General features: G+C 49.1%; 2 protein-coding genes across 4 annotated transcripts in view; one reads left to right on the top strand and one right to left on the bottom strand.

The window, feature by feature from the left end:
• LOC140398241 (potassium-transporting ATPase alpha chain 2-like) overlaps positions 1-20,877 on the top strand; it is a 99,738-nt gene that overhangs the window by 76,460 nt on the left and 2,401 nt on the right. For both annotated transcript variants that reach the window (XM_072486665.1, XM_072486664.1), the window contains exons 15-20: positions 6,099-6,267; positions 7,197-7,351; positions 9,014-9,137; positions 11,108-11,253; positions 13,040-13,173; positions 13,536-13,637. In XM_072486665.1, coding sequence (XP_072342766.1) covers positions 6,099-6,267; positions 7,197-7,351; positions 9,014-9,137; positions 11,108-11,253; positions 13,040-13,173; positions 13,536-13,637 — 830 coding nt within the window. The remainder of the gene's footprint in view (positions 1-6,098; positions 6,268-7,196; positions 7,352-9,013; positions 9,138-11,107; positions 11,254-13,039; positions 13,174-13,535; positions 13,638-20,877) is intronic.
• The window catches only part of LOC140398244 (uncharacterized protein CXorf65-like), a 68,270-nt gene that overhangs the window by 23,783 nt on the left and 23,610 nt on the right, over positions 1-20,877 (bottom strand). The gene's annotated exons all lie outside the window — the stretch shown is intronic.

A 20,877-nucleotide genomic window follows, 5' to 3' on the forward strand; every position in this document is an offset into this window, starting at 1 on the left:
GCCACGCATTACAGTACCTCCTCTTGAGCAAAGACAGTCCATCATCAGGGATGTCCATGGGGATCTGTAGTCGGCTCAGACATCATGAATCCCTCACTTGGTAATGAAGATCGCACATCAGTTTCACTACATCCTCGCTTCTATCCAATGGCTCTCTCAGCATAGGTTCAATCTACCATATATACCTCCAGAGCTTGCTCCAAGGCTCCACTGAGCACAATATCTCATAATTTGCAATCACAGTCACTGACATTGGCCAGTGTTAAGATCAGGCTACACACAGTGCGCATCCCTAAATTGTGAATAGAGACTTGGGGCTGTTGAATGGACAATGGAAATGTAATACTCTTGAGGATGTAGGCATTAGTGGCACGGCCATAAGGTGGCTGAGAGGGACATAGAATGGGCACATTGATTGGGCAAGGTCCTCACAATTATTGGTGAACCTGCCACAAGTGTATTCAGAAACATTGTGATTGACACATAGGAGCGCACACGAGCTCTGAGGTCGCACTCGTAGCTTGGAACACCCACCGCATTAAGGAGAGTGCATAGAATTCCAGTATACATGCCCCTTCTCTATCTGTCTATCTGTGTTGACCAAGGTATGGTGCTATCACCTCATTTAAACATGGATGGATTCCTCTATCATTCACTGCAATCTGAGGAGTACAGCAGATATCCTTCTCTGATATTCCCTTGACTGTCACCACAGCTCCAACACTGATTTTGGACAGAGCCCTGAGACTCATCACCTGACTTGGACCCATCAGTCCCCTGAATGCCGGCAATCTCCAATGACCCTGCCTCTGCCTGCTGTGGACCGGATTGTGTGTTGTGCTAGCTGGATTGTGATCCCCCAAGCCGACTATAGATCTAGGTCCCAACGAGATGTGTGTAGTCATGCTGGTGGAAGGTGTGGGTGAGTGCTGTTATGGCTCTTCAAGGCTGCTTATTTCAATTTTCTCATCTTGGACGTAGAGCTGAGGGAACATAGAACATAGAAAATACAGCACAGAACAGGCCCTTCGGCCCACGATGTTGTGCCGAACTTTTGTCCTAGATTAAGAACAAATTAATCTACACCTCATCATTCTACCGTAATCCATGTACCTATCCAATAGCCGCTTGAAGGTCCCTAATGTTTTCGACTCAACTACTTCCACAGGCAGTGCATTCCATGCCCCCACTACTCTCTGGGTAAAGAACCCCTCTGACATCCCCCCTATATCTTCCACCATTCACCTTAAATTTACGTCCCCTTGTAATGGTTTGTTCTATCCAGGGAAAATGTCTCTGACTGTCTACTCTATCTATTCCCCTTATCATCTTATAAACCTCCATCAAGTCTCCCATCATCCTTCTCCGTTCCGATGAGAAAAGGCCTCGCACCCTCAACCTTTCCTCGTAAGACCTATTCTCCATTCCAGGCAACATTCTGGTAAATTTCCTTTGCACCTTTTCCAAATGTTCCACATCCTTTCTAAAATGAGGCGACCAGAACTGCACACAGTACTCCAAATGTGGCCTCACCAAGGTTTTGTACACCTGCATCATCACCTCACGGCTCTTGAATTCAATCCCTCTGCTAATGAACGCTAGCACACCATAGGCCTTCTTCACAGCTCTACCCACTTGAGTGGCAACTTTCAAAGATCTATGAACATAGACCCCAAGATCTCTCTGCTCCTCCACATTGCCAAGAACCCTACCGTTAACCCTGTATTCCGCATTCATATTTGTCCTTCCAAAATGGACTTGAAGATCTCCTAAGGTGATTTCCAGAAGTACCAATGAACCAGTAGAGAAAATTAGTGCAAACCAGACAACTTGAAAAGAGGACAAAGCACTCTGTGTCATCTGTGGGATGAGCTGTTGCAGGATTCCCACTTGGATGTGCACCACCCATATCCCTGTTGCCACGTCCCCCCCAACAAGTGATCAAGGGAGTGAGGACCTTGATACTGAATGCTCCTCCTCCAGTGCAGGATCTCTCCCTGTTGTCATGAGTGAGCCTATTCTGCATAAAGACAAATAGTGAAGATGTGAGCAGGACACATACCAAGGTAGATGATAAGGATGCCTGGCTGGCATGTGTGTGTGTGTGTGTGTGGAGCCATGGAGAGGATGAGAATGAGAGCTTGAGAGGATAGGAGGCCAATAGAGATGGGAAGGTGTGCATGAAAGTGAGGATGGTGTGATTTAAGCTGGCAGCGCGTGAGATCAATGTGAATGTGTGACAGGTTGGTGAGTCTGTGAGGCAAGAAAAGTGATATCATGAACTGAGCCTGATGGCATGGACAAGATCATTAATCCTCTTTCTGTATTGGGTGGTGGCCCTCTTGCATGCAGAGTTGGCACTCACTGCCATTGCCAGCCCCTCCCAAGCTGGAGTGGTGAGGTGGGTGAACCTGTGGCCAAAGCTGAAGTGCAGGACATAACAGTGGACCTGAACTGTATCCAACGGGCAGTCCAAGGAGGCGCACTGAAGTTGAGAGCAGCAGTCTTCTTTGGTTTTGGAGATGTCTTCTTGCTTTGTATCAGTCCTGGTGTGCATGGTTGCACATTATATATGGCACTCAGGGTAAGGCAGCGGTGAGGTCATGGCATGGCAGGCAAATCAAAGGCCTGTCAGCATTCTGGCATGTTTCCTGTGGATGAATATTTACTGAGCTCTGCAGCGGACAATAGGGGACGAAAACCCGCCATCGCGGCTGATGGGAAATCCGCCACTTTTCACGCCTGACTATTAACTGTGTTTCTCTCTCCACAGGAGCTGTCAGATATAGATGCTGTCGGACATGCTGAGCATTTCCAACACTTTGTGCTTATTTTAAACCATCTATCTTTTCCTTGAAGTCAAATCCTGGATAGAAGTTGAATCATGTGTTTCCTCCTTCTTTAGTAATTGTTCGTGGTGTTCTGATTTGAGGCTTAGACACCAATGAGGCAATAGCATTGAGAATGTTCTTTTAACATCTCCAGATCCATAGAATTCTAATGAGCAAAATGAGTAAATATAAAATATAAAGAGCGAAAGTAACAGGGTAGTTATTATGGGAGACTTTAACTTTCCAAATATTGACTGGAAAATATATAGTTCGAGTACATTAGATGGGTCATTTTTTGTACAGTATGTGCAGGAGGGTTTCCTGACACATATGTTGACAGGCCAACAAGAGGCGAGGCCACTTTGGATTTGGTTTTGGGTAATGAACCAGGCCAGGTGTTGGATTTGGAGGGAGGAGAGCACTTTGGGGACAGTGACCACAATTCGGTGACGTTTACGTTAGTGATGGAAAGGGATAAGTATACACCACAGGGCAAGAGTTATAGCTGGGGGAAGGGCAATTATGATGCCATTAGACGTGACTTGGGGGGGATAGGTTGGAGAAGTAGGCTGCAAGTGTTGGGCACACTGGATAAGTGGAGCTTGTTCAAGGAACAGCTACTGCGTGTTCTTGATAAGTACGTACCGGTCAGGCAGGGAGGAAGGCGTAGAGCGAGGGAACCGTGGTTTACCAGAGAAGTGGAATCTTGTTAAGAGGAAGAAGGAGGCCTATGTGAAGATGAGGTGTGAAGTTTCAGTTGGGGCGATGGATAGTTACAAGGTAACGAGGAAGGATCTAAAGAGAGAGCTAAGACGAGCAAGGAGGGGACATGAGAAGTATTTGGCAGGTAGGATCAAGGAAAACCCAAAAGCTTTCTATAGGTATGTCAGGAACAAGTGAATGACTAGGGTAAGAGTAGGACCAGTCAAGGACAGGGATGGGAAGTTGTGTGTGGAATATGAAGAGATAGGGGAGATACTAAATTAATATTTTTCATCAGTATTCACTCAGGAAAAAGATAATGTTGTGGAGGAGAATGCTGAGACCCAGGCTATTAGAATAGATGGCATTGAGGTACGTAGGGAAGAGGTGTTGGCAATTCTGGACAGGCTGAAAATAGATAAGTCCCCGGGGCCTGATAGGATTTATCCTAGGATTCTCTGGGAGGCCAGGGAAGAGATTGCTGGGCCTTTGGCTTTGATTTTCATGTCATCATTGGCTACAGGAATAGTGCCAGAGGACTGGAGCATATCAAATGTGGTCCCTTTGTTCAAAAAGGGGAGCAAAGACAACCCCGGCAACTATAGACCGGTGAGCCTCACGTCTGTAGTGGGTAAAGTCTTGGAGGGGATTATAAGAGACAAGATTTATAATCATCTAGATGGGAATAATATGATCAGGGATAGTCAGCATGGCTTTGTGAAGGGTAGGTCATGCCTCACAAACCTTATTGAGTTCTTTGAGAAGGTGACTGAACAGGTAGACGAGGGTAGAGCAGTTGATGTGGTGTATATGGATTTCAGTAAAGCGTTTGATAAGGTTCCCCACGGTAGGCTATTGCAGAAAATACGGAGGCTGGGGATTGAGGGTGATTTAGAGATGTGGATCAGAAATTGGCTAGCTGAAAGAAGACAGAGGGTGGTGGTTGATGGGAAATGTTCAGAATGGAGTTCAGTTACAAGTGGCGTACCACAAGGATCTGTTCTGGGGCCGTTGCTGTTTGTCATTTTTATCAATGACCGAGAGGAAGGCGCAGAAGGGTGGGTGAGTAAATTTGCAGACGACACTAAAGTCGGTGGTGTTGTCGACAGTGTGGAAGGATGTAGCAGGTTACAGAGGGACATAGATAAGCTGCAGAGCTGGGCTGAGAGGTGGCAAATGGAGTTTAATGTAGAGAAGTGTGAGATGATTCACTTTGGAAGGCATAACAGGAATGCGGAATATTTGGCGAATGGTAAAGTTCTTGGAAGTGTGGATGAGCAGAGGGATCTAGGTGTCCATGTACATAGATCCCTGAAAGTTGCCACCCAGGTTAATAGGGTTGTGAAGAAGGCCTATGGAGTGTTGGCCTTTATTGGTAGAGGGATTGAGTTCCGGAGTCATGAGGTCATGTTGCAGCTGTACAAAACTCTGGTACGGCCGCATTTGGAGTATTGCGTACAGTTCTGGTCACCGCATTATAGGAAGGACGTGGAGGCTTTGGAGCGGGTGCAGAGGAGATTTACCAGGATGTTGCCTGGTATGGAGGGAAAATCTTATGAGGAAAGGCTGATAGACTTGAGGTTGTTTTCGTTAGAGAGAAGAAGGTTAAGAGGAGACGTAATAGAGGCATACAAAATAATCAGGGGGTTAGATAGGGTGGACAGTGAGAGCCTTCTCCCGTGGATGGAAATGGCTAGCACGAGGGGACATAGCTTTAAACTGAGGGGTAATAGATATAGGACAGAGGTCAGAGGTAGGTTCTTTACACAAAGAGTGGTGAGGCCGTGGAATACCCTACCTGCAACAGTACTGAACTCGCCAACATTGAGGGCATTTAAAAGTTTATTGGATAAGCATATGGATGATAATGGCATAGTGTAGGTTAGATGGCTTTTGTTTCGGTGCAACATCGTGGGCCGAAGGGCCTGTACTGCGCTGTATCGTTCTATGTTCTATGTTCTAAACTCAAATAGGACTCAATTGCCTGGAATTTGCTGTATTGCCAGGGATTTGGGTGCTGTTCATGGTCACAGCTTAGACAATCCTGGTCCAATTTTCCACTTAGCCCAGAAAATGAAGTGGTCAAGTCTGAACAACTTTGTGACACCCACAATTTGATAACTAAGCATAGTAATGACATTCTAGAGCTAAGTAGACATCACAACATATATTGAAGCCATTCAACATCATTGGGTGGAACCCCATAATTGAGCATCTTGTATGTGGATGCAATAAGTGGCTTGAAAGTGTCAGGGACTCATGCAACATCCTTTGTAGTACATTGCAGAACCTTTGTGGATGGAATGCAGCAGACTGTGGAGAAACATCTTTCAGTAAAGCCATCAGGCGCTAGTGAAAGGGTTTTTACTGTCTATGTTTAGTCTAATTATTTCCTTTAACTTGACCTCAAATATAGGACAAGGTGACCATTGCTACTGTTGCAATACGTTTGACAATTTTTGTATAAGATTAGGGAATCTGAAGCTTTGTAGGTTTTCCTTTCACCTAGTTGATTCTTGGGGACTTGGCGTTCTCATCAGATCCTCCTTCCTCTTTGTATCCCAGGGATCCATTGTCGCAGTTACAGGAGATGGTGTCAATGACTCACCAGCTCTGAAGAAAGCAGACATTGGAATAGCTTTGGGGATCGTGGGGTCAGACGCAGCCAAAAATTCAGCAGACATGATTCTATTGGATGATAACTTTGCCTCAATAGTTACTGGAGTGGAAGAAGGTACAAGCTTAAAAAAATACATAGTGCTTTACAGATGATATGGAAAGCAAATGATTTCTACACAGGTTAGAAATGGTGTGCTGGATTTTACCAGCCCTCTCAAGGGTTGGGCTCAGTTTGGTTGGGGTGGGGGGGGTGAGTGCAGGAAAGTTGAGGAAAGGTGGCAAATGGCACGCCCACCACCATGGAATGCTGCCACCAGCAGGCGGAGGATGACATATCCCCCAACCAAAGGCCAATTGTGACATTTAAGTGCCCGACAGGCCTCGCTGTGGGCTCAATGATGAGGTTTCCTCCTAATCATGAACTACATGGTCCATGGAGCAGCTTCCTGGTGGCAATGGCTGCCACTGTTGCAATATCCCTGCTACTTTCACCAGCCACACATTTCTGCCCTCTGCGTCCATCCCCCTTGCCAGGGACTGGTCCGATGATGCGCGAACCCTCCCACCTTGTTCCGAGGGCTGCATCCAGAGCTGTGTCTCTCAGTAAGGTGGCACTGCCAAAATGAAGAGTTGTCGGACCTCCAGTTTTCCGGCATCTCTTGGAGGCCTATCCCCGGAGGGCCTAAAATGGAGCCAGGAGCCCCCCAAATGATTGGTGGGGTTGCCCCTGGCTTTCTGCCTGCTATTGGAAACCCTGCCACTTAAATAAAGTGCAGTTCAGAAATAAATGTAATTTCCTTATCCAATCAACTTCCAAATACAAGTGGGAAATGTTGCTATCCAACAGCTGAGGAAAGGGAGAGAGAAAGAAACACTTTGGACAAGGGAATTAAGTTGAGAATCCAGAAAATGATATATGTCTACATTGCGCATTCAAGCATCCCTTTAGGCTAGTGTTTTCATCATTTGAGATTGAATACATCAAGATCATTGTCAGACTGTGGATGTTTTCTCATTACTAAATCAGCATAATATGTTCAAAAGGTCGTCTGATTTTTGACAATCTGAAGAAGGCAATCGCCTACACCCTGACCAAGAACATGGCTGAATTGTGTCCATTCCTTGTGTACATCATTGCCAGTATACCGCTTCCCATCGGTACTATTACCATCCTGCTCATTGACTTGGGTACAGATATTGTAAGTAACCTTCATGCTCTAGAATCAGTTGTACCAGTTTCCTTCATTTTTCTGTCCTCCCTCTTTCCATTCCATTCATTCTTAATGGATTGAAAGATAATGGGCATATAAAGCTAAATTTCAAGTTATATTTTCCCTTTCACACATCACATTGTTTAGGAGAGGATTACATAACTCATTCGTAATTTCCAGCATACGCAGAAGGGGACATTCCCACAAGAACTTTGGGTCACTGTATACATTGCAATATTGCAATAGGTGGCCTACTGGGGTTGAGGGAGGGAATGTTCGTGGTACTGTCATGTATCTCACCACAGGAGAAGTATAGGATAGGCCAGGGAAGAGTAGAAAAGCCCCATGTGTGAAGGGAGCAGCAGCCTTGGCTGAGAATGAAGCCCACCAGATTGGAGGCATGTGAGGAAAGGGGGCATTTGTTTTGCTCTTCCCACTATTGTTAAGACATTGGAGTCATTGCATTGCTACCTCAGAGCCATCCACCAGAAGCTTCCAGGATCAAAGGTAATCAGATAGTTGGGAAGTTGGGTTCGACCCTTGCCCCTGTGGCATTTAGAACAAATTGTGTGGGAGGGAAAGGCCAGCAGAAATTCTGGCCAAGACAGCAGGGGAATGAGGTTGGGTAAGGGGTTGCTAGGTAGAACATGGGGTGGCACAGTGGTTGGCACTGCTGTCTCACAGCGCCAGGGTACCGGGTTCAGTCCTGGTCTCTGGTGACTCTCTCTCTGTGTCTGCGTGGGTTTCCCCTGGGTTCTCTGGTTTTCTCCTACAGTCCAAAGATGTGCAGGTTAGGTGGATTGGCATGCTAAATTGCCCCTTAGTGTCCAAAAGATTAGGTGGGGTTACTGCATTACGGGGATAGGGTCGGGGCGTGGGTCTAAGTAGGGTACTCTTTCCAAGGGTTGTGATTCTTTAAAAAAAATTAAAATTTTAAGTACCCAATTCTTTTTTTTTTCCAATTAAGGCGTAATTTAGCGTGACCAATCCACCTACCCTGCAAATCTTTTGGGTTGTGGTGATGATACCCATGCAGGATAGGGATTCTGTTATTCTATTCTACGCTCACTGTACTATATTCCTACTGCTGCTATTCAATCCAGTATTTAAAGATTGAAAAGAGCAATGCAAAAATACTACCGCAGCCCTATAATGTGGTAAGTAAAACTTAAATGTCAGGGCACAAGGTTTGAGTCAGAAAGAATTGTCAATATACAAAATCCTTTATTTAATGCATCTGAATGCGGAGATGTACATAACATTATAAATGCAGAGGTTTATTAGTCATAACTATCATAGTACATAGAACATACAGTGCAGAAGGAGGCCATTCGGCCCATCAAGTCTGCACCGACCCATTTAAGCCCTCACTTCCACCCTATCCCCGTAACCCAAGAACTCCTAACCTTTTTGGACACTAAGGGCTATTTAGCATGGCCAATCCACCTAACCTGCACATCTTTGGACTGTGGGAGGAAACCAGAGCAAACTCACGCAGACATGGGGAGAACGTGCAGACTCCGTACAGACAGTGACCCAGCGGGGAGTCGAACCTGGGACCCTGGCGCTGTGAAGCCATAGTGCTATCCACTTGTGCTACCGTGCTGCCCAGCAATAAGGCTTCTAACCAACCTATTGCTTCAACAACAGATTCCATCGATTTCATTGGCCTATGAGAAAGCTGAAAGGGATATAATGAATGTCCAACCCCGAAACCCCAGCAAAGATCGACTGGTGAACTTGCATCTGGCATCATATTCATATCTGCAAGTTGGTGAGCTGAGAAACTTCAAATTTGCTGCAGTTATTTGTGACTCCCTCTTCAATGTACACTGCTGGGGTTTAATATACTCTTCTTAACTGATGTGGTTAGTCTTAGTTATATAAGATAAAACATGCAAGATTATTGGCAGTCATTTTCTTAATCCTGGTATTCTAGGCTCAATGCATTTTCTCAAAGAAGGTGATATTTTGATATTTGCCAGTTTTTGAGCAAAAACATAAGAACTCGGAGCAGGAGTAGGCCATCTGGACCCTCGCGCCTGCTCCGCCATTCAATAAGATCATGGCTGATCTTTTTGTGGACTCAGCTCCACTTACCTGCCTGCTCGTCGTAACCTTTTATTCCGTTACTGTTCAAAAATCTATCACTGTCCGTGTGGAGTTTGCACATTCTCCCCATGTTTGCGTGGGTTTCGCCCCCCACAACCCAAAGATGTGCAGGGTAGGTGGACTGGCCACGCTAAATTACCCCTTAATTGGAAAAAATGAATTGGATACTCTAAATTTAAAAAATAAATCTATCTACCTTTGCCTTAAAAATATTTAATGAAGTAGCCTCAACTGCTTCACTGGGCAGGGAATTCCACAGATTCACGACCCTTTGGGTGAAGAAGTTCCTCCTCAACCCAGTCCTAAATTTGCTCCCCTTATGTTGAGGTTATACTCCTGAGAAACCTAATTTGAAGACTTTTTTTTCTTCTTCTTTCCCTTTTCAACCACTTAATTTGTTGCAAGTTATCAGAAAACCATCTTAATAGATTATTTTTTTCATTTTTATGCTCCTCTGCCCAAGCCCCTGAGGTGGGATATTCTGGCCCTTCTCCGTTCTATGTTCTCACTGTGGGATCTTCTGGTCCCTCCAAAGGTGACTCTCTTCCCCATCCCGTGGTGGATTCCCCAGCAGTGGGATGGGCGAGCCACAAAAAAAATGCCGGTGGGTCTGGAAAATCCTCTACGGTGTCTCTTTCCGACATGGAAAAGCTGCAGTGCTGCCAACGAACACTGGGGGTGCTGTACTCCTAGAGTGGAGATTGGCAGGTATGACCTCCAGATCTGTCTTCTGGATCTTAAGTGGCTGCAGAGGAAGATGCTGAGCAGACACAAGCAATAAGGCCTGGTAAAATTGGATTAGGAGTTTTCAGGAGCTGTAATTGGCCTGGAAGCAAATGATGTGTGAAGATCTGCATTAGACACAAGCTCAAATCACAAAATCATAAGATCCCCACAGTGCAGAAGAAAGCCATTCGAGTCAGTACCGACCCTTCGAAAGAGCACCATAACCTAGAAACACTCCCCCACCCTATCCTCATAACCCAGCTAACCTTTGGACACTGAGGGGCAACTTAGCATGGCCAATCCACCTAACCTGCACATCTTTGGACTGTGGGAGGAAACCGGAGCACCCGTTAGAAACCCACGCACGAGGAGAAAGTACAAACTCCACACAGACAGTCACCCGAGGCCGGAATGGAACCCGGGTCCCTGGCTCTATGAGGCAGCAGTGCTAACCACTGTGTCACCGTGGTGGTGAAAATGGAGCAAAGGGGTTCCAAGGATGAGACCGGACTGGAGGGTGAATTTCCCATAAAAAGAGGAGTGGTCACTTGAATTTGGCTTGCATTCCAGAAGTTTAAAAGATTGAGGGATGATCGAATTCAGGTCTTCAAGTTTTGACAGAGTGGATAGAGAAATGCTATCTCTTCAGATGGAAGATTCCAAATCAAAGGGGCACAATTAGACCTGGGCTGTTCAGGAGTGAAATAACGGAGTACGTTTTCACTCAAAGGGTCGTGGAAGCCTGGAATTCTCTACCCCCCCCCCCCCCCCCACCCCCCCCCCCCCCCCCACCCCCATTTGCATGAATATTTTTGCCTTCCTTATCCAGGTATCTGATTTTGCATGTCCATCTGCAGTTATATGTTGTTTTATGCGGAAACCAGACTGATTCTCTGACTCTTACAGGTGTGACACAGTCAATTGGAGGATTTCTTTGTTACTTCACTGTCTTGGCAGATCAAGGCTGGCTTCCTTCAAGGATTATTGGCATACGTTTAACTTGGGAAGATACCACTAATAATGATGTCGAAGACAGCTATGGGCAGGAATGGGTATGAATTTTGCTCTATGAGGTGTTATGAAGCCTTTATCTTTAGAGAACTTACAATTCAATAACGTTGTCATGACCTTGGGAATCTCAAAGCATCTTACAACTAATAAATTACAGTGCAGTCACGATTATGAAGAAAACACATTGATAACTTTAGATATTTATTATAATCTAAGGCCATTTTTGTTGATTGTGTGTTGAGATCAGCTTCATGTACACTGATAAAACATGGTTCCACCTTTCCTGAACTCTCTACTGCCGATATAGTGAAGTCCAACATCCAGTCTTGGGTGAGCTGCAGTTTTCTTCATTAAAATCTTGGGAAAATCAAAGCCATTGTCTTTAACCCTGATACAAATTTGTAATCATAGAATGCCTACAGTGCAGAAGGAGCCATTCGGCCCATTAGGTCTGCAATGATTCTCCGAATGATCATCCTACCTAGGCCTGCACCTCCGCCCCTACTCCCTTAAACCATATAACCTTTTGGACATTAAGGGGCAGTTTAGCATAGCCAATCCACCGAACCTTCAGATCTTTGGACTGTAGGAGGAAACAGCAGCACCCGGAAGAAACTGACACAGACACGAAGAGAACGTGCAAACTCCACACAGTCACTCAAGGTCCGGATCGAACCCGGGTCCCTGGCACAGTGAGGCAGCAGTGCTAACTACTGTATCACCGTGTCACCCCTTTCTGGCCACTGTCTCAGGTTGAGCTAATCTGCATGAAGCTTTTGCATCTCACTTGAGCTGATTTTTAAAAACTTTGTCTCCTCTCCATCATGAAGGCTGTCTAATTCCACCTCTTTAATACTGCTCCACTCTGCCCCTACCTCAGCCCATCTGCCCGAGATCCTCATCTACGTCTTTGTCACTTTGAGATGTGGCTGTTGCTAAACTCGTCTGGCTGACTGCCCATCCATTATCCCGCGTACACCAGCTCATCTAACTCTGGCGTGAAAATGGTCTCCTGCACCAAGGCCTCGCTCACTCACAACCTTTAGTTTTGCTACTGGCTTTCTGTCTATCAATGTTCCCAATTTAAAACTTTGTATTCCTGAGAATAGAGTTTTCACTTTGAACTTAATTGGTGATTCCAGCACAAACCACAGAACACTACAGTTCAGAAGGAAACCATTTGGCCCATCATGTCTGCACCTGCTCTCCAAACAAGCATCAATACTTAGTGCAATTCCCCTGCATTTCTGTGTACCTTGCACAATGCATCTATTCGAGTAATCATCTAATGCCAACTTGAATGCTTTGATTGAACCTGCCTCCACCACACTTCCAGACAGTGCAGCCCAGACCTGAAACACCTGTTGTGTCCATTTTCAAATGTGTTTTCTTCCTCCCCGCTGAGTTTCCACTCAATGCCATTTATATATTGACAATCTTTTGTGCCAGTTACACTGATTTTGGTTGAATGCACAAAGAAAGGTGCTCCTTTCATGACTTCCATACCTCTGTGATCTCCTCTAGCCCCTAGCCCATGGAACTCTCTGTTCCTTTCACCCCCGGCTTTTTGTACATCCGCCGATTCCTTCAACCCACTGTTTCTGATCGATAGAGAAAGGTCGACTTGAAAAGTCAACTCTGCCTTCTGCTTTACAGGTGCTGTCTGACCTGCTGAGTGCTTCCAACATTTTCTTTTCTTTAAAATACTGTTAGCCTACGACCAGCCAAGTCAGCATGGGGAGGGCTGTCTGGGGAAACCGCTCTCTCCCTTGCAGGTATAGTTCTGCTGAAGGGACACCTGTAAATGTTCAGATCTCTCATTCGCAGACATATCAACAGAGACGCTACATGGAGTGGACCTGCTACACGGCCTTTTTTGTTGGAATTGTCATTGAACAGCTTGCTGACTTAATCATCCGTAAAACCAGGCGGAACTCCATTTTCGAGCAGGGTATATTTGGGTAAGACACTTGATTTACTAAATAACCTACGCGAGTAATTTAATTAAATGATTGGAGGGACTAAACTTTAATTTTATTTCGCAAAGATGAAAAAAATAAACATTGTTTCAGATCAAGCACTGAGAAGGATGGCGCAGTAATCTGGTGCTTGTACAGAGTTTGTCTCTGAACTGTTTATGGGAGGTACTTTTCCTGCAACACTAATTTGTCTTATAGTTCTCTGACCATGGAAGGGCATTCATGATATCTGAGTGGCAAGGCCAAAGGGGCCGACAACGTGAACGGACCTGGGAAGCTAAATGGCAGAGTAAGATTTTGTTTTTACCTTTCTGAACTGGTAATCTTTTCTTTATGTTTCCTAGAAATAAAGTGCTCTGGATAGGTCTCCTCTCTCAGGTTGGAATTGCTCTTCTACTTTGTTATGCCCCTGGGATGCAAAACAGCCTTCACTTCACCTCTCTCAGGTGAGGAATTCACCCTAATGTTGTTTTCTAGAAGGCTGAGTGAGAAATTCTGCTTCGAACACCTTGGGAGTATGTTAACAGCAAGTCTTTATTGATGTGATGAACAGTTACTGTACTACTGTACCCTTGTCATCATGTAAGGTGATGTCCCCTTTAAGGCCGAGCTTGGAACTCTGGGGGACTCTGCCTCCAGCTCCGCCCACCTGGGAGCCGTATATAAGGGGCCGCCTTGTGGGCGGCACCTCTGTTAGCACCCATCTCGGCACCAGGCTAGTTCTTAGCTTATTAAAGCCTTCTTTACCGTTTTACTCTCTAAGCGTCGTTATTGAGGGTACCACAATTTAATAAGCTAAACTACATCAGGTTGGACGCAGGCCTAAAACCAGAGAAGCTCAACCTGGAAGCACAGACACCGGAGGCAAAATAAATTTTTAAATACTGGCTCCGATATTTCGAGGCCTACCTGGACTCCTCAGAGATCCCCATGCTGGGGCCACGCAAGCTGCGCCTACTCCACGCCCGGGTGAATCACAGAATCGCCGCCACGCTCGAAAAGGTGACTATTTATGAAAAGGCGGTCGAGTTACTCCGCAAGCGGTTCGTCATACTCATCAACGAGGTACACGCCAGGCACCTGCTCTCTACCTGCCGGCAGCGCTCGGGGGAGTCGCTAGACAAATTCGTTGAAAACCTCACCGCGCTTGCCAGGGACTGTGGCCATCAGGATGTGACAGGGAAACTCATATGAACCTGCACATCAGAGATGCGTTCGTGTCCGGCATCTGCTCGACCTACATCCAGCAGCGGCTACTCGAAAACGGGGCAAAAGACCTCCAGGACAAGCTGACGCTCGCCTCCTTGCTGGAGGTGGCCCGACATAATTTGGGTACGTACCCCGCGGACTCTGTGAGCCCCCATCGGACTTCCTCAGACTTAGCCACGTTACAGGCCTGCGCAGCGCGGCGACCCGCTCATCCTGGAGGCACACCGTGCTACTTCTGCGGGCAGGGCCAGCATCCACGCCCACGCTGCCCAGCCCGCTCCACAATCTGCAGCAACTGGCAGAAGAAGGGGCATTTTGTGAGGGTCTGCCTGGCCAGGCCCAGGGGCCAGAAAAACAAAGAACAGCCGGCCCAAGAATCAGGCTCTCAGGCCCGCAGGCCTCGCAATGCGGCTGTGCACCGACCCGACACGCCCCCTTCTGACACGTCATCCGCCTTGTGCGAATCATGGGAGCGGCCATCTTGTCAGCGGCCATCTTCTCGACCCGACACGTACGATATCAAGTATCGTCCAGGGGAGCTCAATGAGCCCCAGGTGCCCTGTCCCGCGGCACGTGCACCAACGCGCAGGAGGACCGCCTGCAAGCCATCCACAATGACCTTTGCCACCCGGGGGTTACCCGGCTCGTCCACTTTATCAAGTCCCGCAACCTACCTTACTCAACCAAGGAGGTCAAGGCCATGACCAGGGCCTGCCAGATCTGTGCGGAGTGCAAACCACACTTCTACCAGCCAGACAAGGCTCTGCTCGTGAAGGCCTCGGGGCCCTTTGAGCGACTAAGTGTGGACTTCAAGGGGCCCCTCCCGTCCACCAACCACAGTGCCTATTTCCTCACCGTTATCGATGAGTTCTCCCGCTTCCCATTCGCCATTCCCTGCCCCAACATGACCCCTGCCACCGTGATAAAGGCACTGCACAGCATCTTCACCCTGTTCGGTTTCCCCGCTTATATCCACAGCGACCGGGGTACATCGTTCATGAGCGATGAACTGCGTCAGTATCTGCTCAGCAAAGGCATCGCCTCGAGCAGAACGACCAGTTATAACCCACGGGGAAACAGGCAGGTGGAGAGGGAGAACGCAACAGTGTGGAAGGCTGTCCTGGAGAGGGAGAACGCGACAGTGTGGAAGGCTGTCCTTCTGGCCCTATGGTCGAGAAGTCTCCCAACTACCCGCTGGCAGGAGGTCCTGCCCGATGCCCTACACTCCATTAGGTTGCTCATCTGCACGGCCACGAATGAGACCCCTCACAACCGATTGTTTGTCTTCCGAAGGAGGTCTAACTCCGGGGTCTCGCTTCCACCTTGGCTGACGGCTCCTGGACCTGTTCTTCTCCGGAGGCACACGAGGAGCCATAAAACTGACCCCCTGGTCGAGAAGGTCCGATTACTACACGCAAACCCCAGTTACGCCTACGTCGAGTACCCCAACGGCAGGCAAGATACGGTTTCCCTCCGGGATCTGCCACCCGCTGGTTCCCCCACTACAGACTCGCAGCTCCCCTGCAGGACCCAGCACCCACTACAACACCGCCCCTCCCGGCCCCACTCCCCGTTGGTGGGCACCTACCGTGCGCGCCCCCTAGCCTCCCCACCTCTACACACCCTGCCGGCGCCGGCACCGCCCCAGCCCCACCTATTCCCCCTGCATTGTGGATGGCTTGCATGCGGTCCTCCTGCACGTTGGCGCACGTGCCGCGGGACAGGGCACCTGGGGCTCGTTGATTTTTGGGCGGACTGATCCCCTACCCCCGACCCGGACCAAGGCTCCGACCACCGTGCTGCTGAACGTACCCTCAACTAAGACTTCTGTGTCCGCCGCACCACCGCCCGATCTGAGGAGGTCGATAAGGATGACCAGGCCACCGAGACGAATGGACTTATGATGGCACTTCACCCCCGCAGGACTTTTTTTAAAAACGGGGTGAATGTGATGAACGGTTACTGTACTACTGTACCCTTGTCATCATATAAGGTGATGTCCCCTTTAAGACCGGGCTTGGAACCCTGGGGGACTCCGCCTCCAGCTCCGCACACCTGGGAGCCGTATATCAGGGGCCGCCTTGTGGGCGGCACCCAGTTAGCACCCGTCTCGGCACCAGGCTAGTTCTTAGCTTATTAAAGCCTTCTTTACCGTTTTACTCTCTAAGCGTCGTCATTGAGGGTACAACAATTGACAACTCAAAACTATGTACGTATTTACAGAAGAAGGTGCATGTGAGGAGCTGACCCCATTCTAGCTCTTAACCCAACTGTGTAGGCAGAACTGTACTCAGACCCACATTAGCGCTATATGTACCATATGCATCAAATCGACTCAGAGCTTCTGAAGCAGTGCATCTTTCCTCGAAACATGATATTCGCTATTTTTGTTTTAAAGTATGCCTTTTATTGCATTTGCTCAGGTGTGAAATTTTCAAGTTTACAGGGAAAACGGACTCAAATTAAAAATATTTTAATTTCATGTGGCAGGAATATGACCAGATAGAAAACAATATTGTGATTAAAAAATTAAGAAAGGAAATTCTCAACGAATTAATGATTTGTAAAATGAGCAAGTTCGACAAATTGTTCCAACTGGTATTTCTCTTGGTTTGTATCTTGTAATCAGGGGCGAGATTCTCCACTCCCGCGCCGGTTGGGAGAATCGCCTGGTCCGCCAAAATTTCCCTGGACGCCGGTCCGACGCCCTCCCGCGATTCTCCCAAGCGGCGGGAACGGCCCCGTCGAGTTCCGCGGGCCGGAGAATCGCCGGAGACATCCAAAATGGCGATTCTCCGGCACCCCCGCTATTCTCAGGCCCGGATGGGCCCAGCGGCCAGGCCAAAACGGCGGGCTCCCTCCGGCGCCGTCCACACCTAGTCGCTGCCGTCGGGAACACTGCGGGAACGCTGGGGGGGGGGGGGGGCGGGGCGGCCTGCGGGGGGGGGGGGCGGCCTGCGGGGGGGGGGGGGGCGGCCTGCGGGGGGGGCGGGGCGGCCTGCGGGGGGGGGGGGCGGCCTGCGGGGGGGGGGGGGGGGGCGGCCTGCGGGGGGGGCGGCCTGCGGGGGGGGGGGGGGCGGCCTGCGGGGGGGGGGGGGCGGCCTGCGGGGGGGGGGGGGGGGGGGGCGGCCTGCGGGGGGGGGGGGGGGCGGCCTGCGGGGGGGGATCCTGCACCGGGGAGTACCTCAAATGTGGCATGGCCCGTGATCGGTGCCCACCGATCGTCGGGCCGTCCTCTCTGAAGGAGTACCTCCTTCCTTCCGCGGCCCCGCAAGATCCGTCCGCCATCTTCTTGCGGGGCGGACTCAGAGAGGACGGCAACCACGCATGCGCGGGTGACGGCAGTTATGCGGCGCCACCTTTACGCGGCGACAAGGCCTGGCGCGTGTAGATGACGCGGCCCCGATCCTAGCCCATTGTCGGGGCCTGAATCGGTCGGGATTGGGGCCGTTTCGCGCCGTCGTGAACCTCGACGGCGTAGGCACTTTGGCGCGGGAGTGGAGAATCCCGCCTCAGATGTGGGAAAAATGTAAACTCCCGGCAAGAGAAATTTCAAAAGTTAGATTGATAGATTTTGTTAAGGCAAAAGCGAGCTGAAAAATCCCAGGCCTGCTGCTCGTAGGCTGTTTATATAGAAAATCCCATTTTATAATATGAAAGGCTTTCAACCAAATTTTGGTGGCCCCAGTTAGATTATCAAATCTTGACTTCAGGTGGCAACATGTAGGTGGAGGTGGCTCCTGCTAGAGTCTTCGATTTTTGGACTTTTATGCCCGGTCTCAGGGGTAGTTTCTGGATGAGCTGGTGTGTGAAGTCATAAGGAGTTGTGGGTATGTCGAAGTTCCAGAAGAAAGGTCTTGGAAAGAAGAGGGCGAGCGAACATCCACCGGTGAGTGTTACTGTGAGTCCAGCAGGAGGAAAGCTGGTGGGGGCTGGGTTGTCGGGTGGGGCTGCTCCCACCATGGTCGAAAATCTGACCGAGGTGGTGTCGGTGGAGTTTGAAAGGCTGTTTGCCAAACGTTTAGAGGTGCTTTGGCGGGAGATGACAGCTTCACTTATAGAATGGGTGGAGGAGGCGCTTGCTCCGATAAAGGTGGCACGAGCGAAGACATCAGTTGAGGTGTGTAGCAAGGAGTGAAGTTGAAGGGGGTGGAGGAGGCATTGTCGCAACATAGCTACCAATTCATCTCGATGGGTGAGGAGCTGTGGAGGGTGGTGGATGTCAGTATAGGGCTCAGAGCCAAGGTGGGGGACCTGGAGAACAGGTCGAGGGGGCAACATTTGATGATTGTGGGTCTGCCCGAGGGGGTGGAGGGTCCAAGGCCGACGGAGTATTTTGCAAAGATATTTGCTGAGTTGATAGGGAGGGGGGAAAGAGCCCTCCTTCTATGAGCTGGACACGGTGAATCGGTTGCTCTGGACAAAGCCTAAAACAAATGAGCCATGATGGGCAGTGATAGCCTGCTTCCACAGCTAGGGAAGGAGAAAGTTTTGGGCTGAGCTAAGCAGAGATGAGATGTGAAGTGGGAAGGCATTGGTATTTGCATATACCAAGCTCTGATGGCAGAGTTGGCGAGAAGGCGGGTGGCCTTTGGACGGGTGAAAGCGGCATTGTACGGCAGCGGAGTGAGGTTCGGAGTGGTCTACCGGAGAAGCTGAGAGTGACTCATAATTCGAAGGACTTTTATTTTGAGTCGGTGGAGTCGTTCTTTAAGTCTGAAGGATTGGGACTGAATGAGAGTTGGGATTTGGACTTTGTTGGTGGGGACTGGGAATGTTATTTTTTGTTTCTTGGTTTGGGGGATGGGGGTTTTTGGGCATGAGGGGCTGGATTACTGAGGAAGGGGTGGTGAGGAGTTCCAAGGGGGAGGGGGGGGGCACTGGCAGGGGCTACCGCACTAGCAAACAAAGGTTAGCTAGTGAAAGGAGTGTGGTGAGGAGAGGGACTGCGGTCATTGGAGACTGGTCCCACAGGTTTAGATGGACCTGGGAGGTATGAATGCTGGGAGGAGTTGGAGGGGGGGAGGGGATCAGCAGTAACAAAAGGATGGGGCGGGCCTGCCCAGATGGGCATGACCTGGAGTAATTGATAGAAGGGGTGGGGAGGTGAGAGACCCCCGCTCAGAATGGTGACGTGGAACGTGAGGAGGTTAGGGGGACTGGTGAAGAGAGCGAGTGTTTTTGTGCATTTGAAGAGTTTAAAATCTGATGTGGTGAAGCTGCAAGAGACCCATCTAAGGGTGAAGGACCAGATGAGGCTTAGGAAGGGGTGGGTGAGCCAGGTGTTTCATTTGAGTTTGATAGTAGGGCTCGAGGGGTGGCAATTCTACTGGGTAAGGAAGTGAGGTTCCAGATAGAGGTGATGGTGGATCGGGGGGGATTGTATATGATCGTAACAGGTGCATTGGAGGGAGGAGTTTGGTGGCATTGGCAAGTATATATGCCCCGTTTGTTATGGCGTGGGGTTCATGAAGAGAACGTTGGCTGCCGTTCTGAAGCTACATACCCATGAGTTGATATTGGGGGAAAGGGGTTGGAACACAGTACTGGAGCTGAGGGTGAACAGGTCCCAGCTGTGCTCGCTGACCCCATTGTGGGGACAAATGCATCAGCTGGGCTCCTGAGGGAAATGGGGGTTGACCTGTGGCGATCTTTACGCCTGAGGGACCGGGAGTATTAACTTTCTTCCCCCGGTGCACATGGTATTCTCAAGGATTTAACTTTTTGTGGTGGGGATGGTGCTGTTGGCTTTTGGAGTTAAGAGAGCAGAATATTCAGCAATGGTGATCTCGGATCATGCTCCACACTGGATGGACATGGTATTGGAGAAGGAGGCGACCCTGAAACTGAGGTGGAGGATGGCTGTGGGGTTATTGGTGGATCGGAGATTCTGTTGGTGGATCAGAGCTTCTGTGACAAGATACAGAAGGTGTTTGAGGAGTATGTCGGGTTCAATTGCATGGGGGGTCCACCCATCGGTGGTTTGGGAGGCTCTGAAGGCAATGGTATGGGGGGAGGCAATTTTGTTTAAGGCTAAGGTGGAAAGGGAGAAAAGCAAATGGTTGAAAGAAGAGATTTTGGAGGAGGATGGGAGGTATGCGGGGGACCGGGGTCTGGGGCTCTTGGCAAAGAGGAAGGAATTGCAGATGAGGTTGGACCTGCTGTCCACGGGGAAAGCGGTGCATCGGTTGAGAAGGGCAGAGGGGGCTGTTTATGAGTATGGGGAGAAGGCAGGGCATATGTTGGCAGGTCAGCTTCGCAGGCAGGTTGCGGCGAGGGAAATGGTTCAGGACCAGATTAACAAGGCGTTTGAGGAGTTTTATGGTGACATGTGTAAGTTGGAGCCACCAGAGGATGAGCGGGAGTTGAGGGAGTTCCGGGGGCGGGGCGGGGGGGGGGGGGGGGGCTCAAATTTTATAAAAGATTTGAGAATCAGCTGGCGCCATTGTTGGTGGAAATGTTTGAGGACGTGATGGA

This window comes from Scyliorhinus torazame, chromosome 21 (genome assembly GCF_047496885.1).
Source record: "Scyliorhinus torazame isolate Kashiwa2021f chromosome 21, sScyTor2.1, whole genome shotgun sequence".
Classification (NCBI taxonomy): Eukaryota; Metazoa; Chordata; class Chondrichthyes; order Carcharhiniformes; family Scyliorhinidae; genus Scyliorhinus; species Scyliorhinus torazame.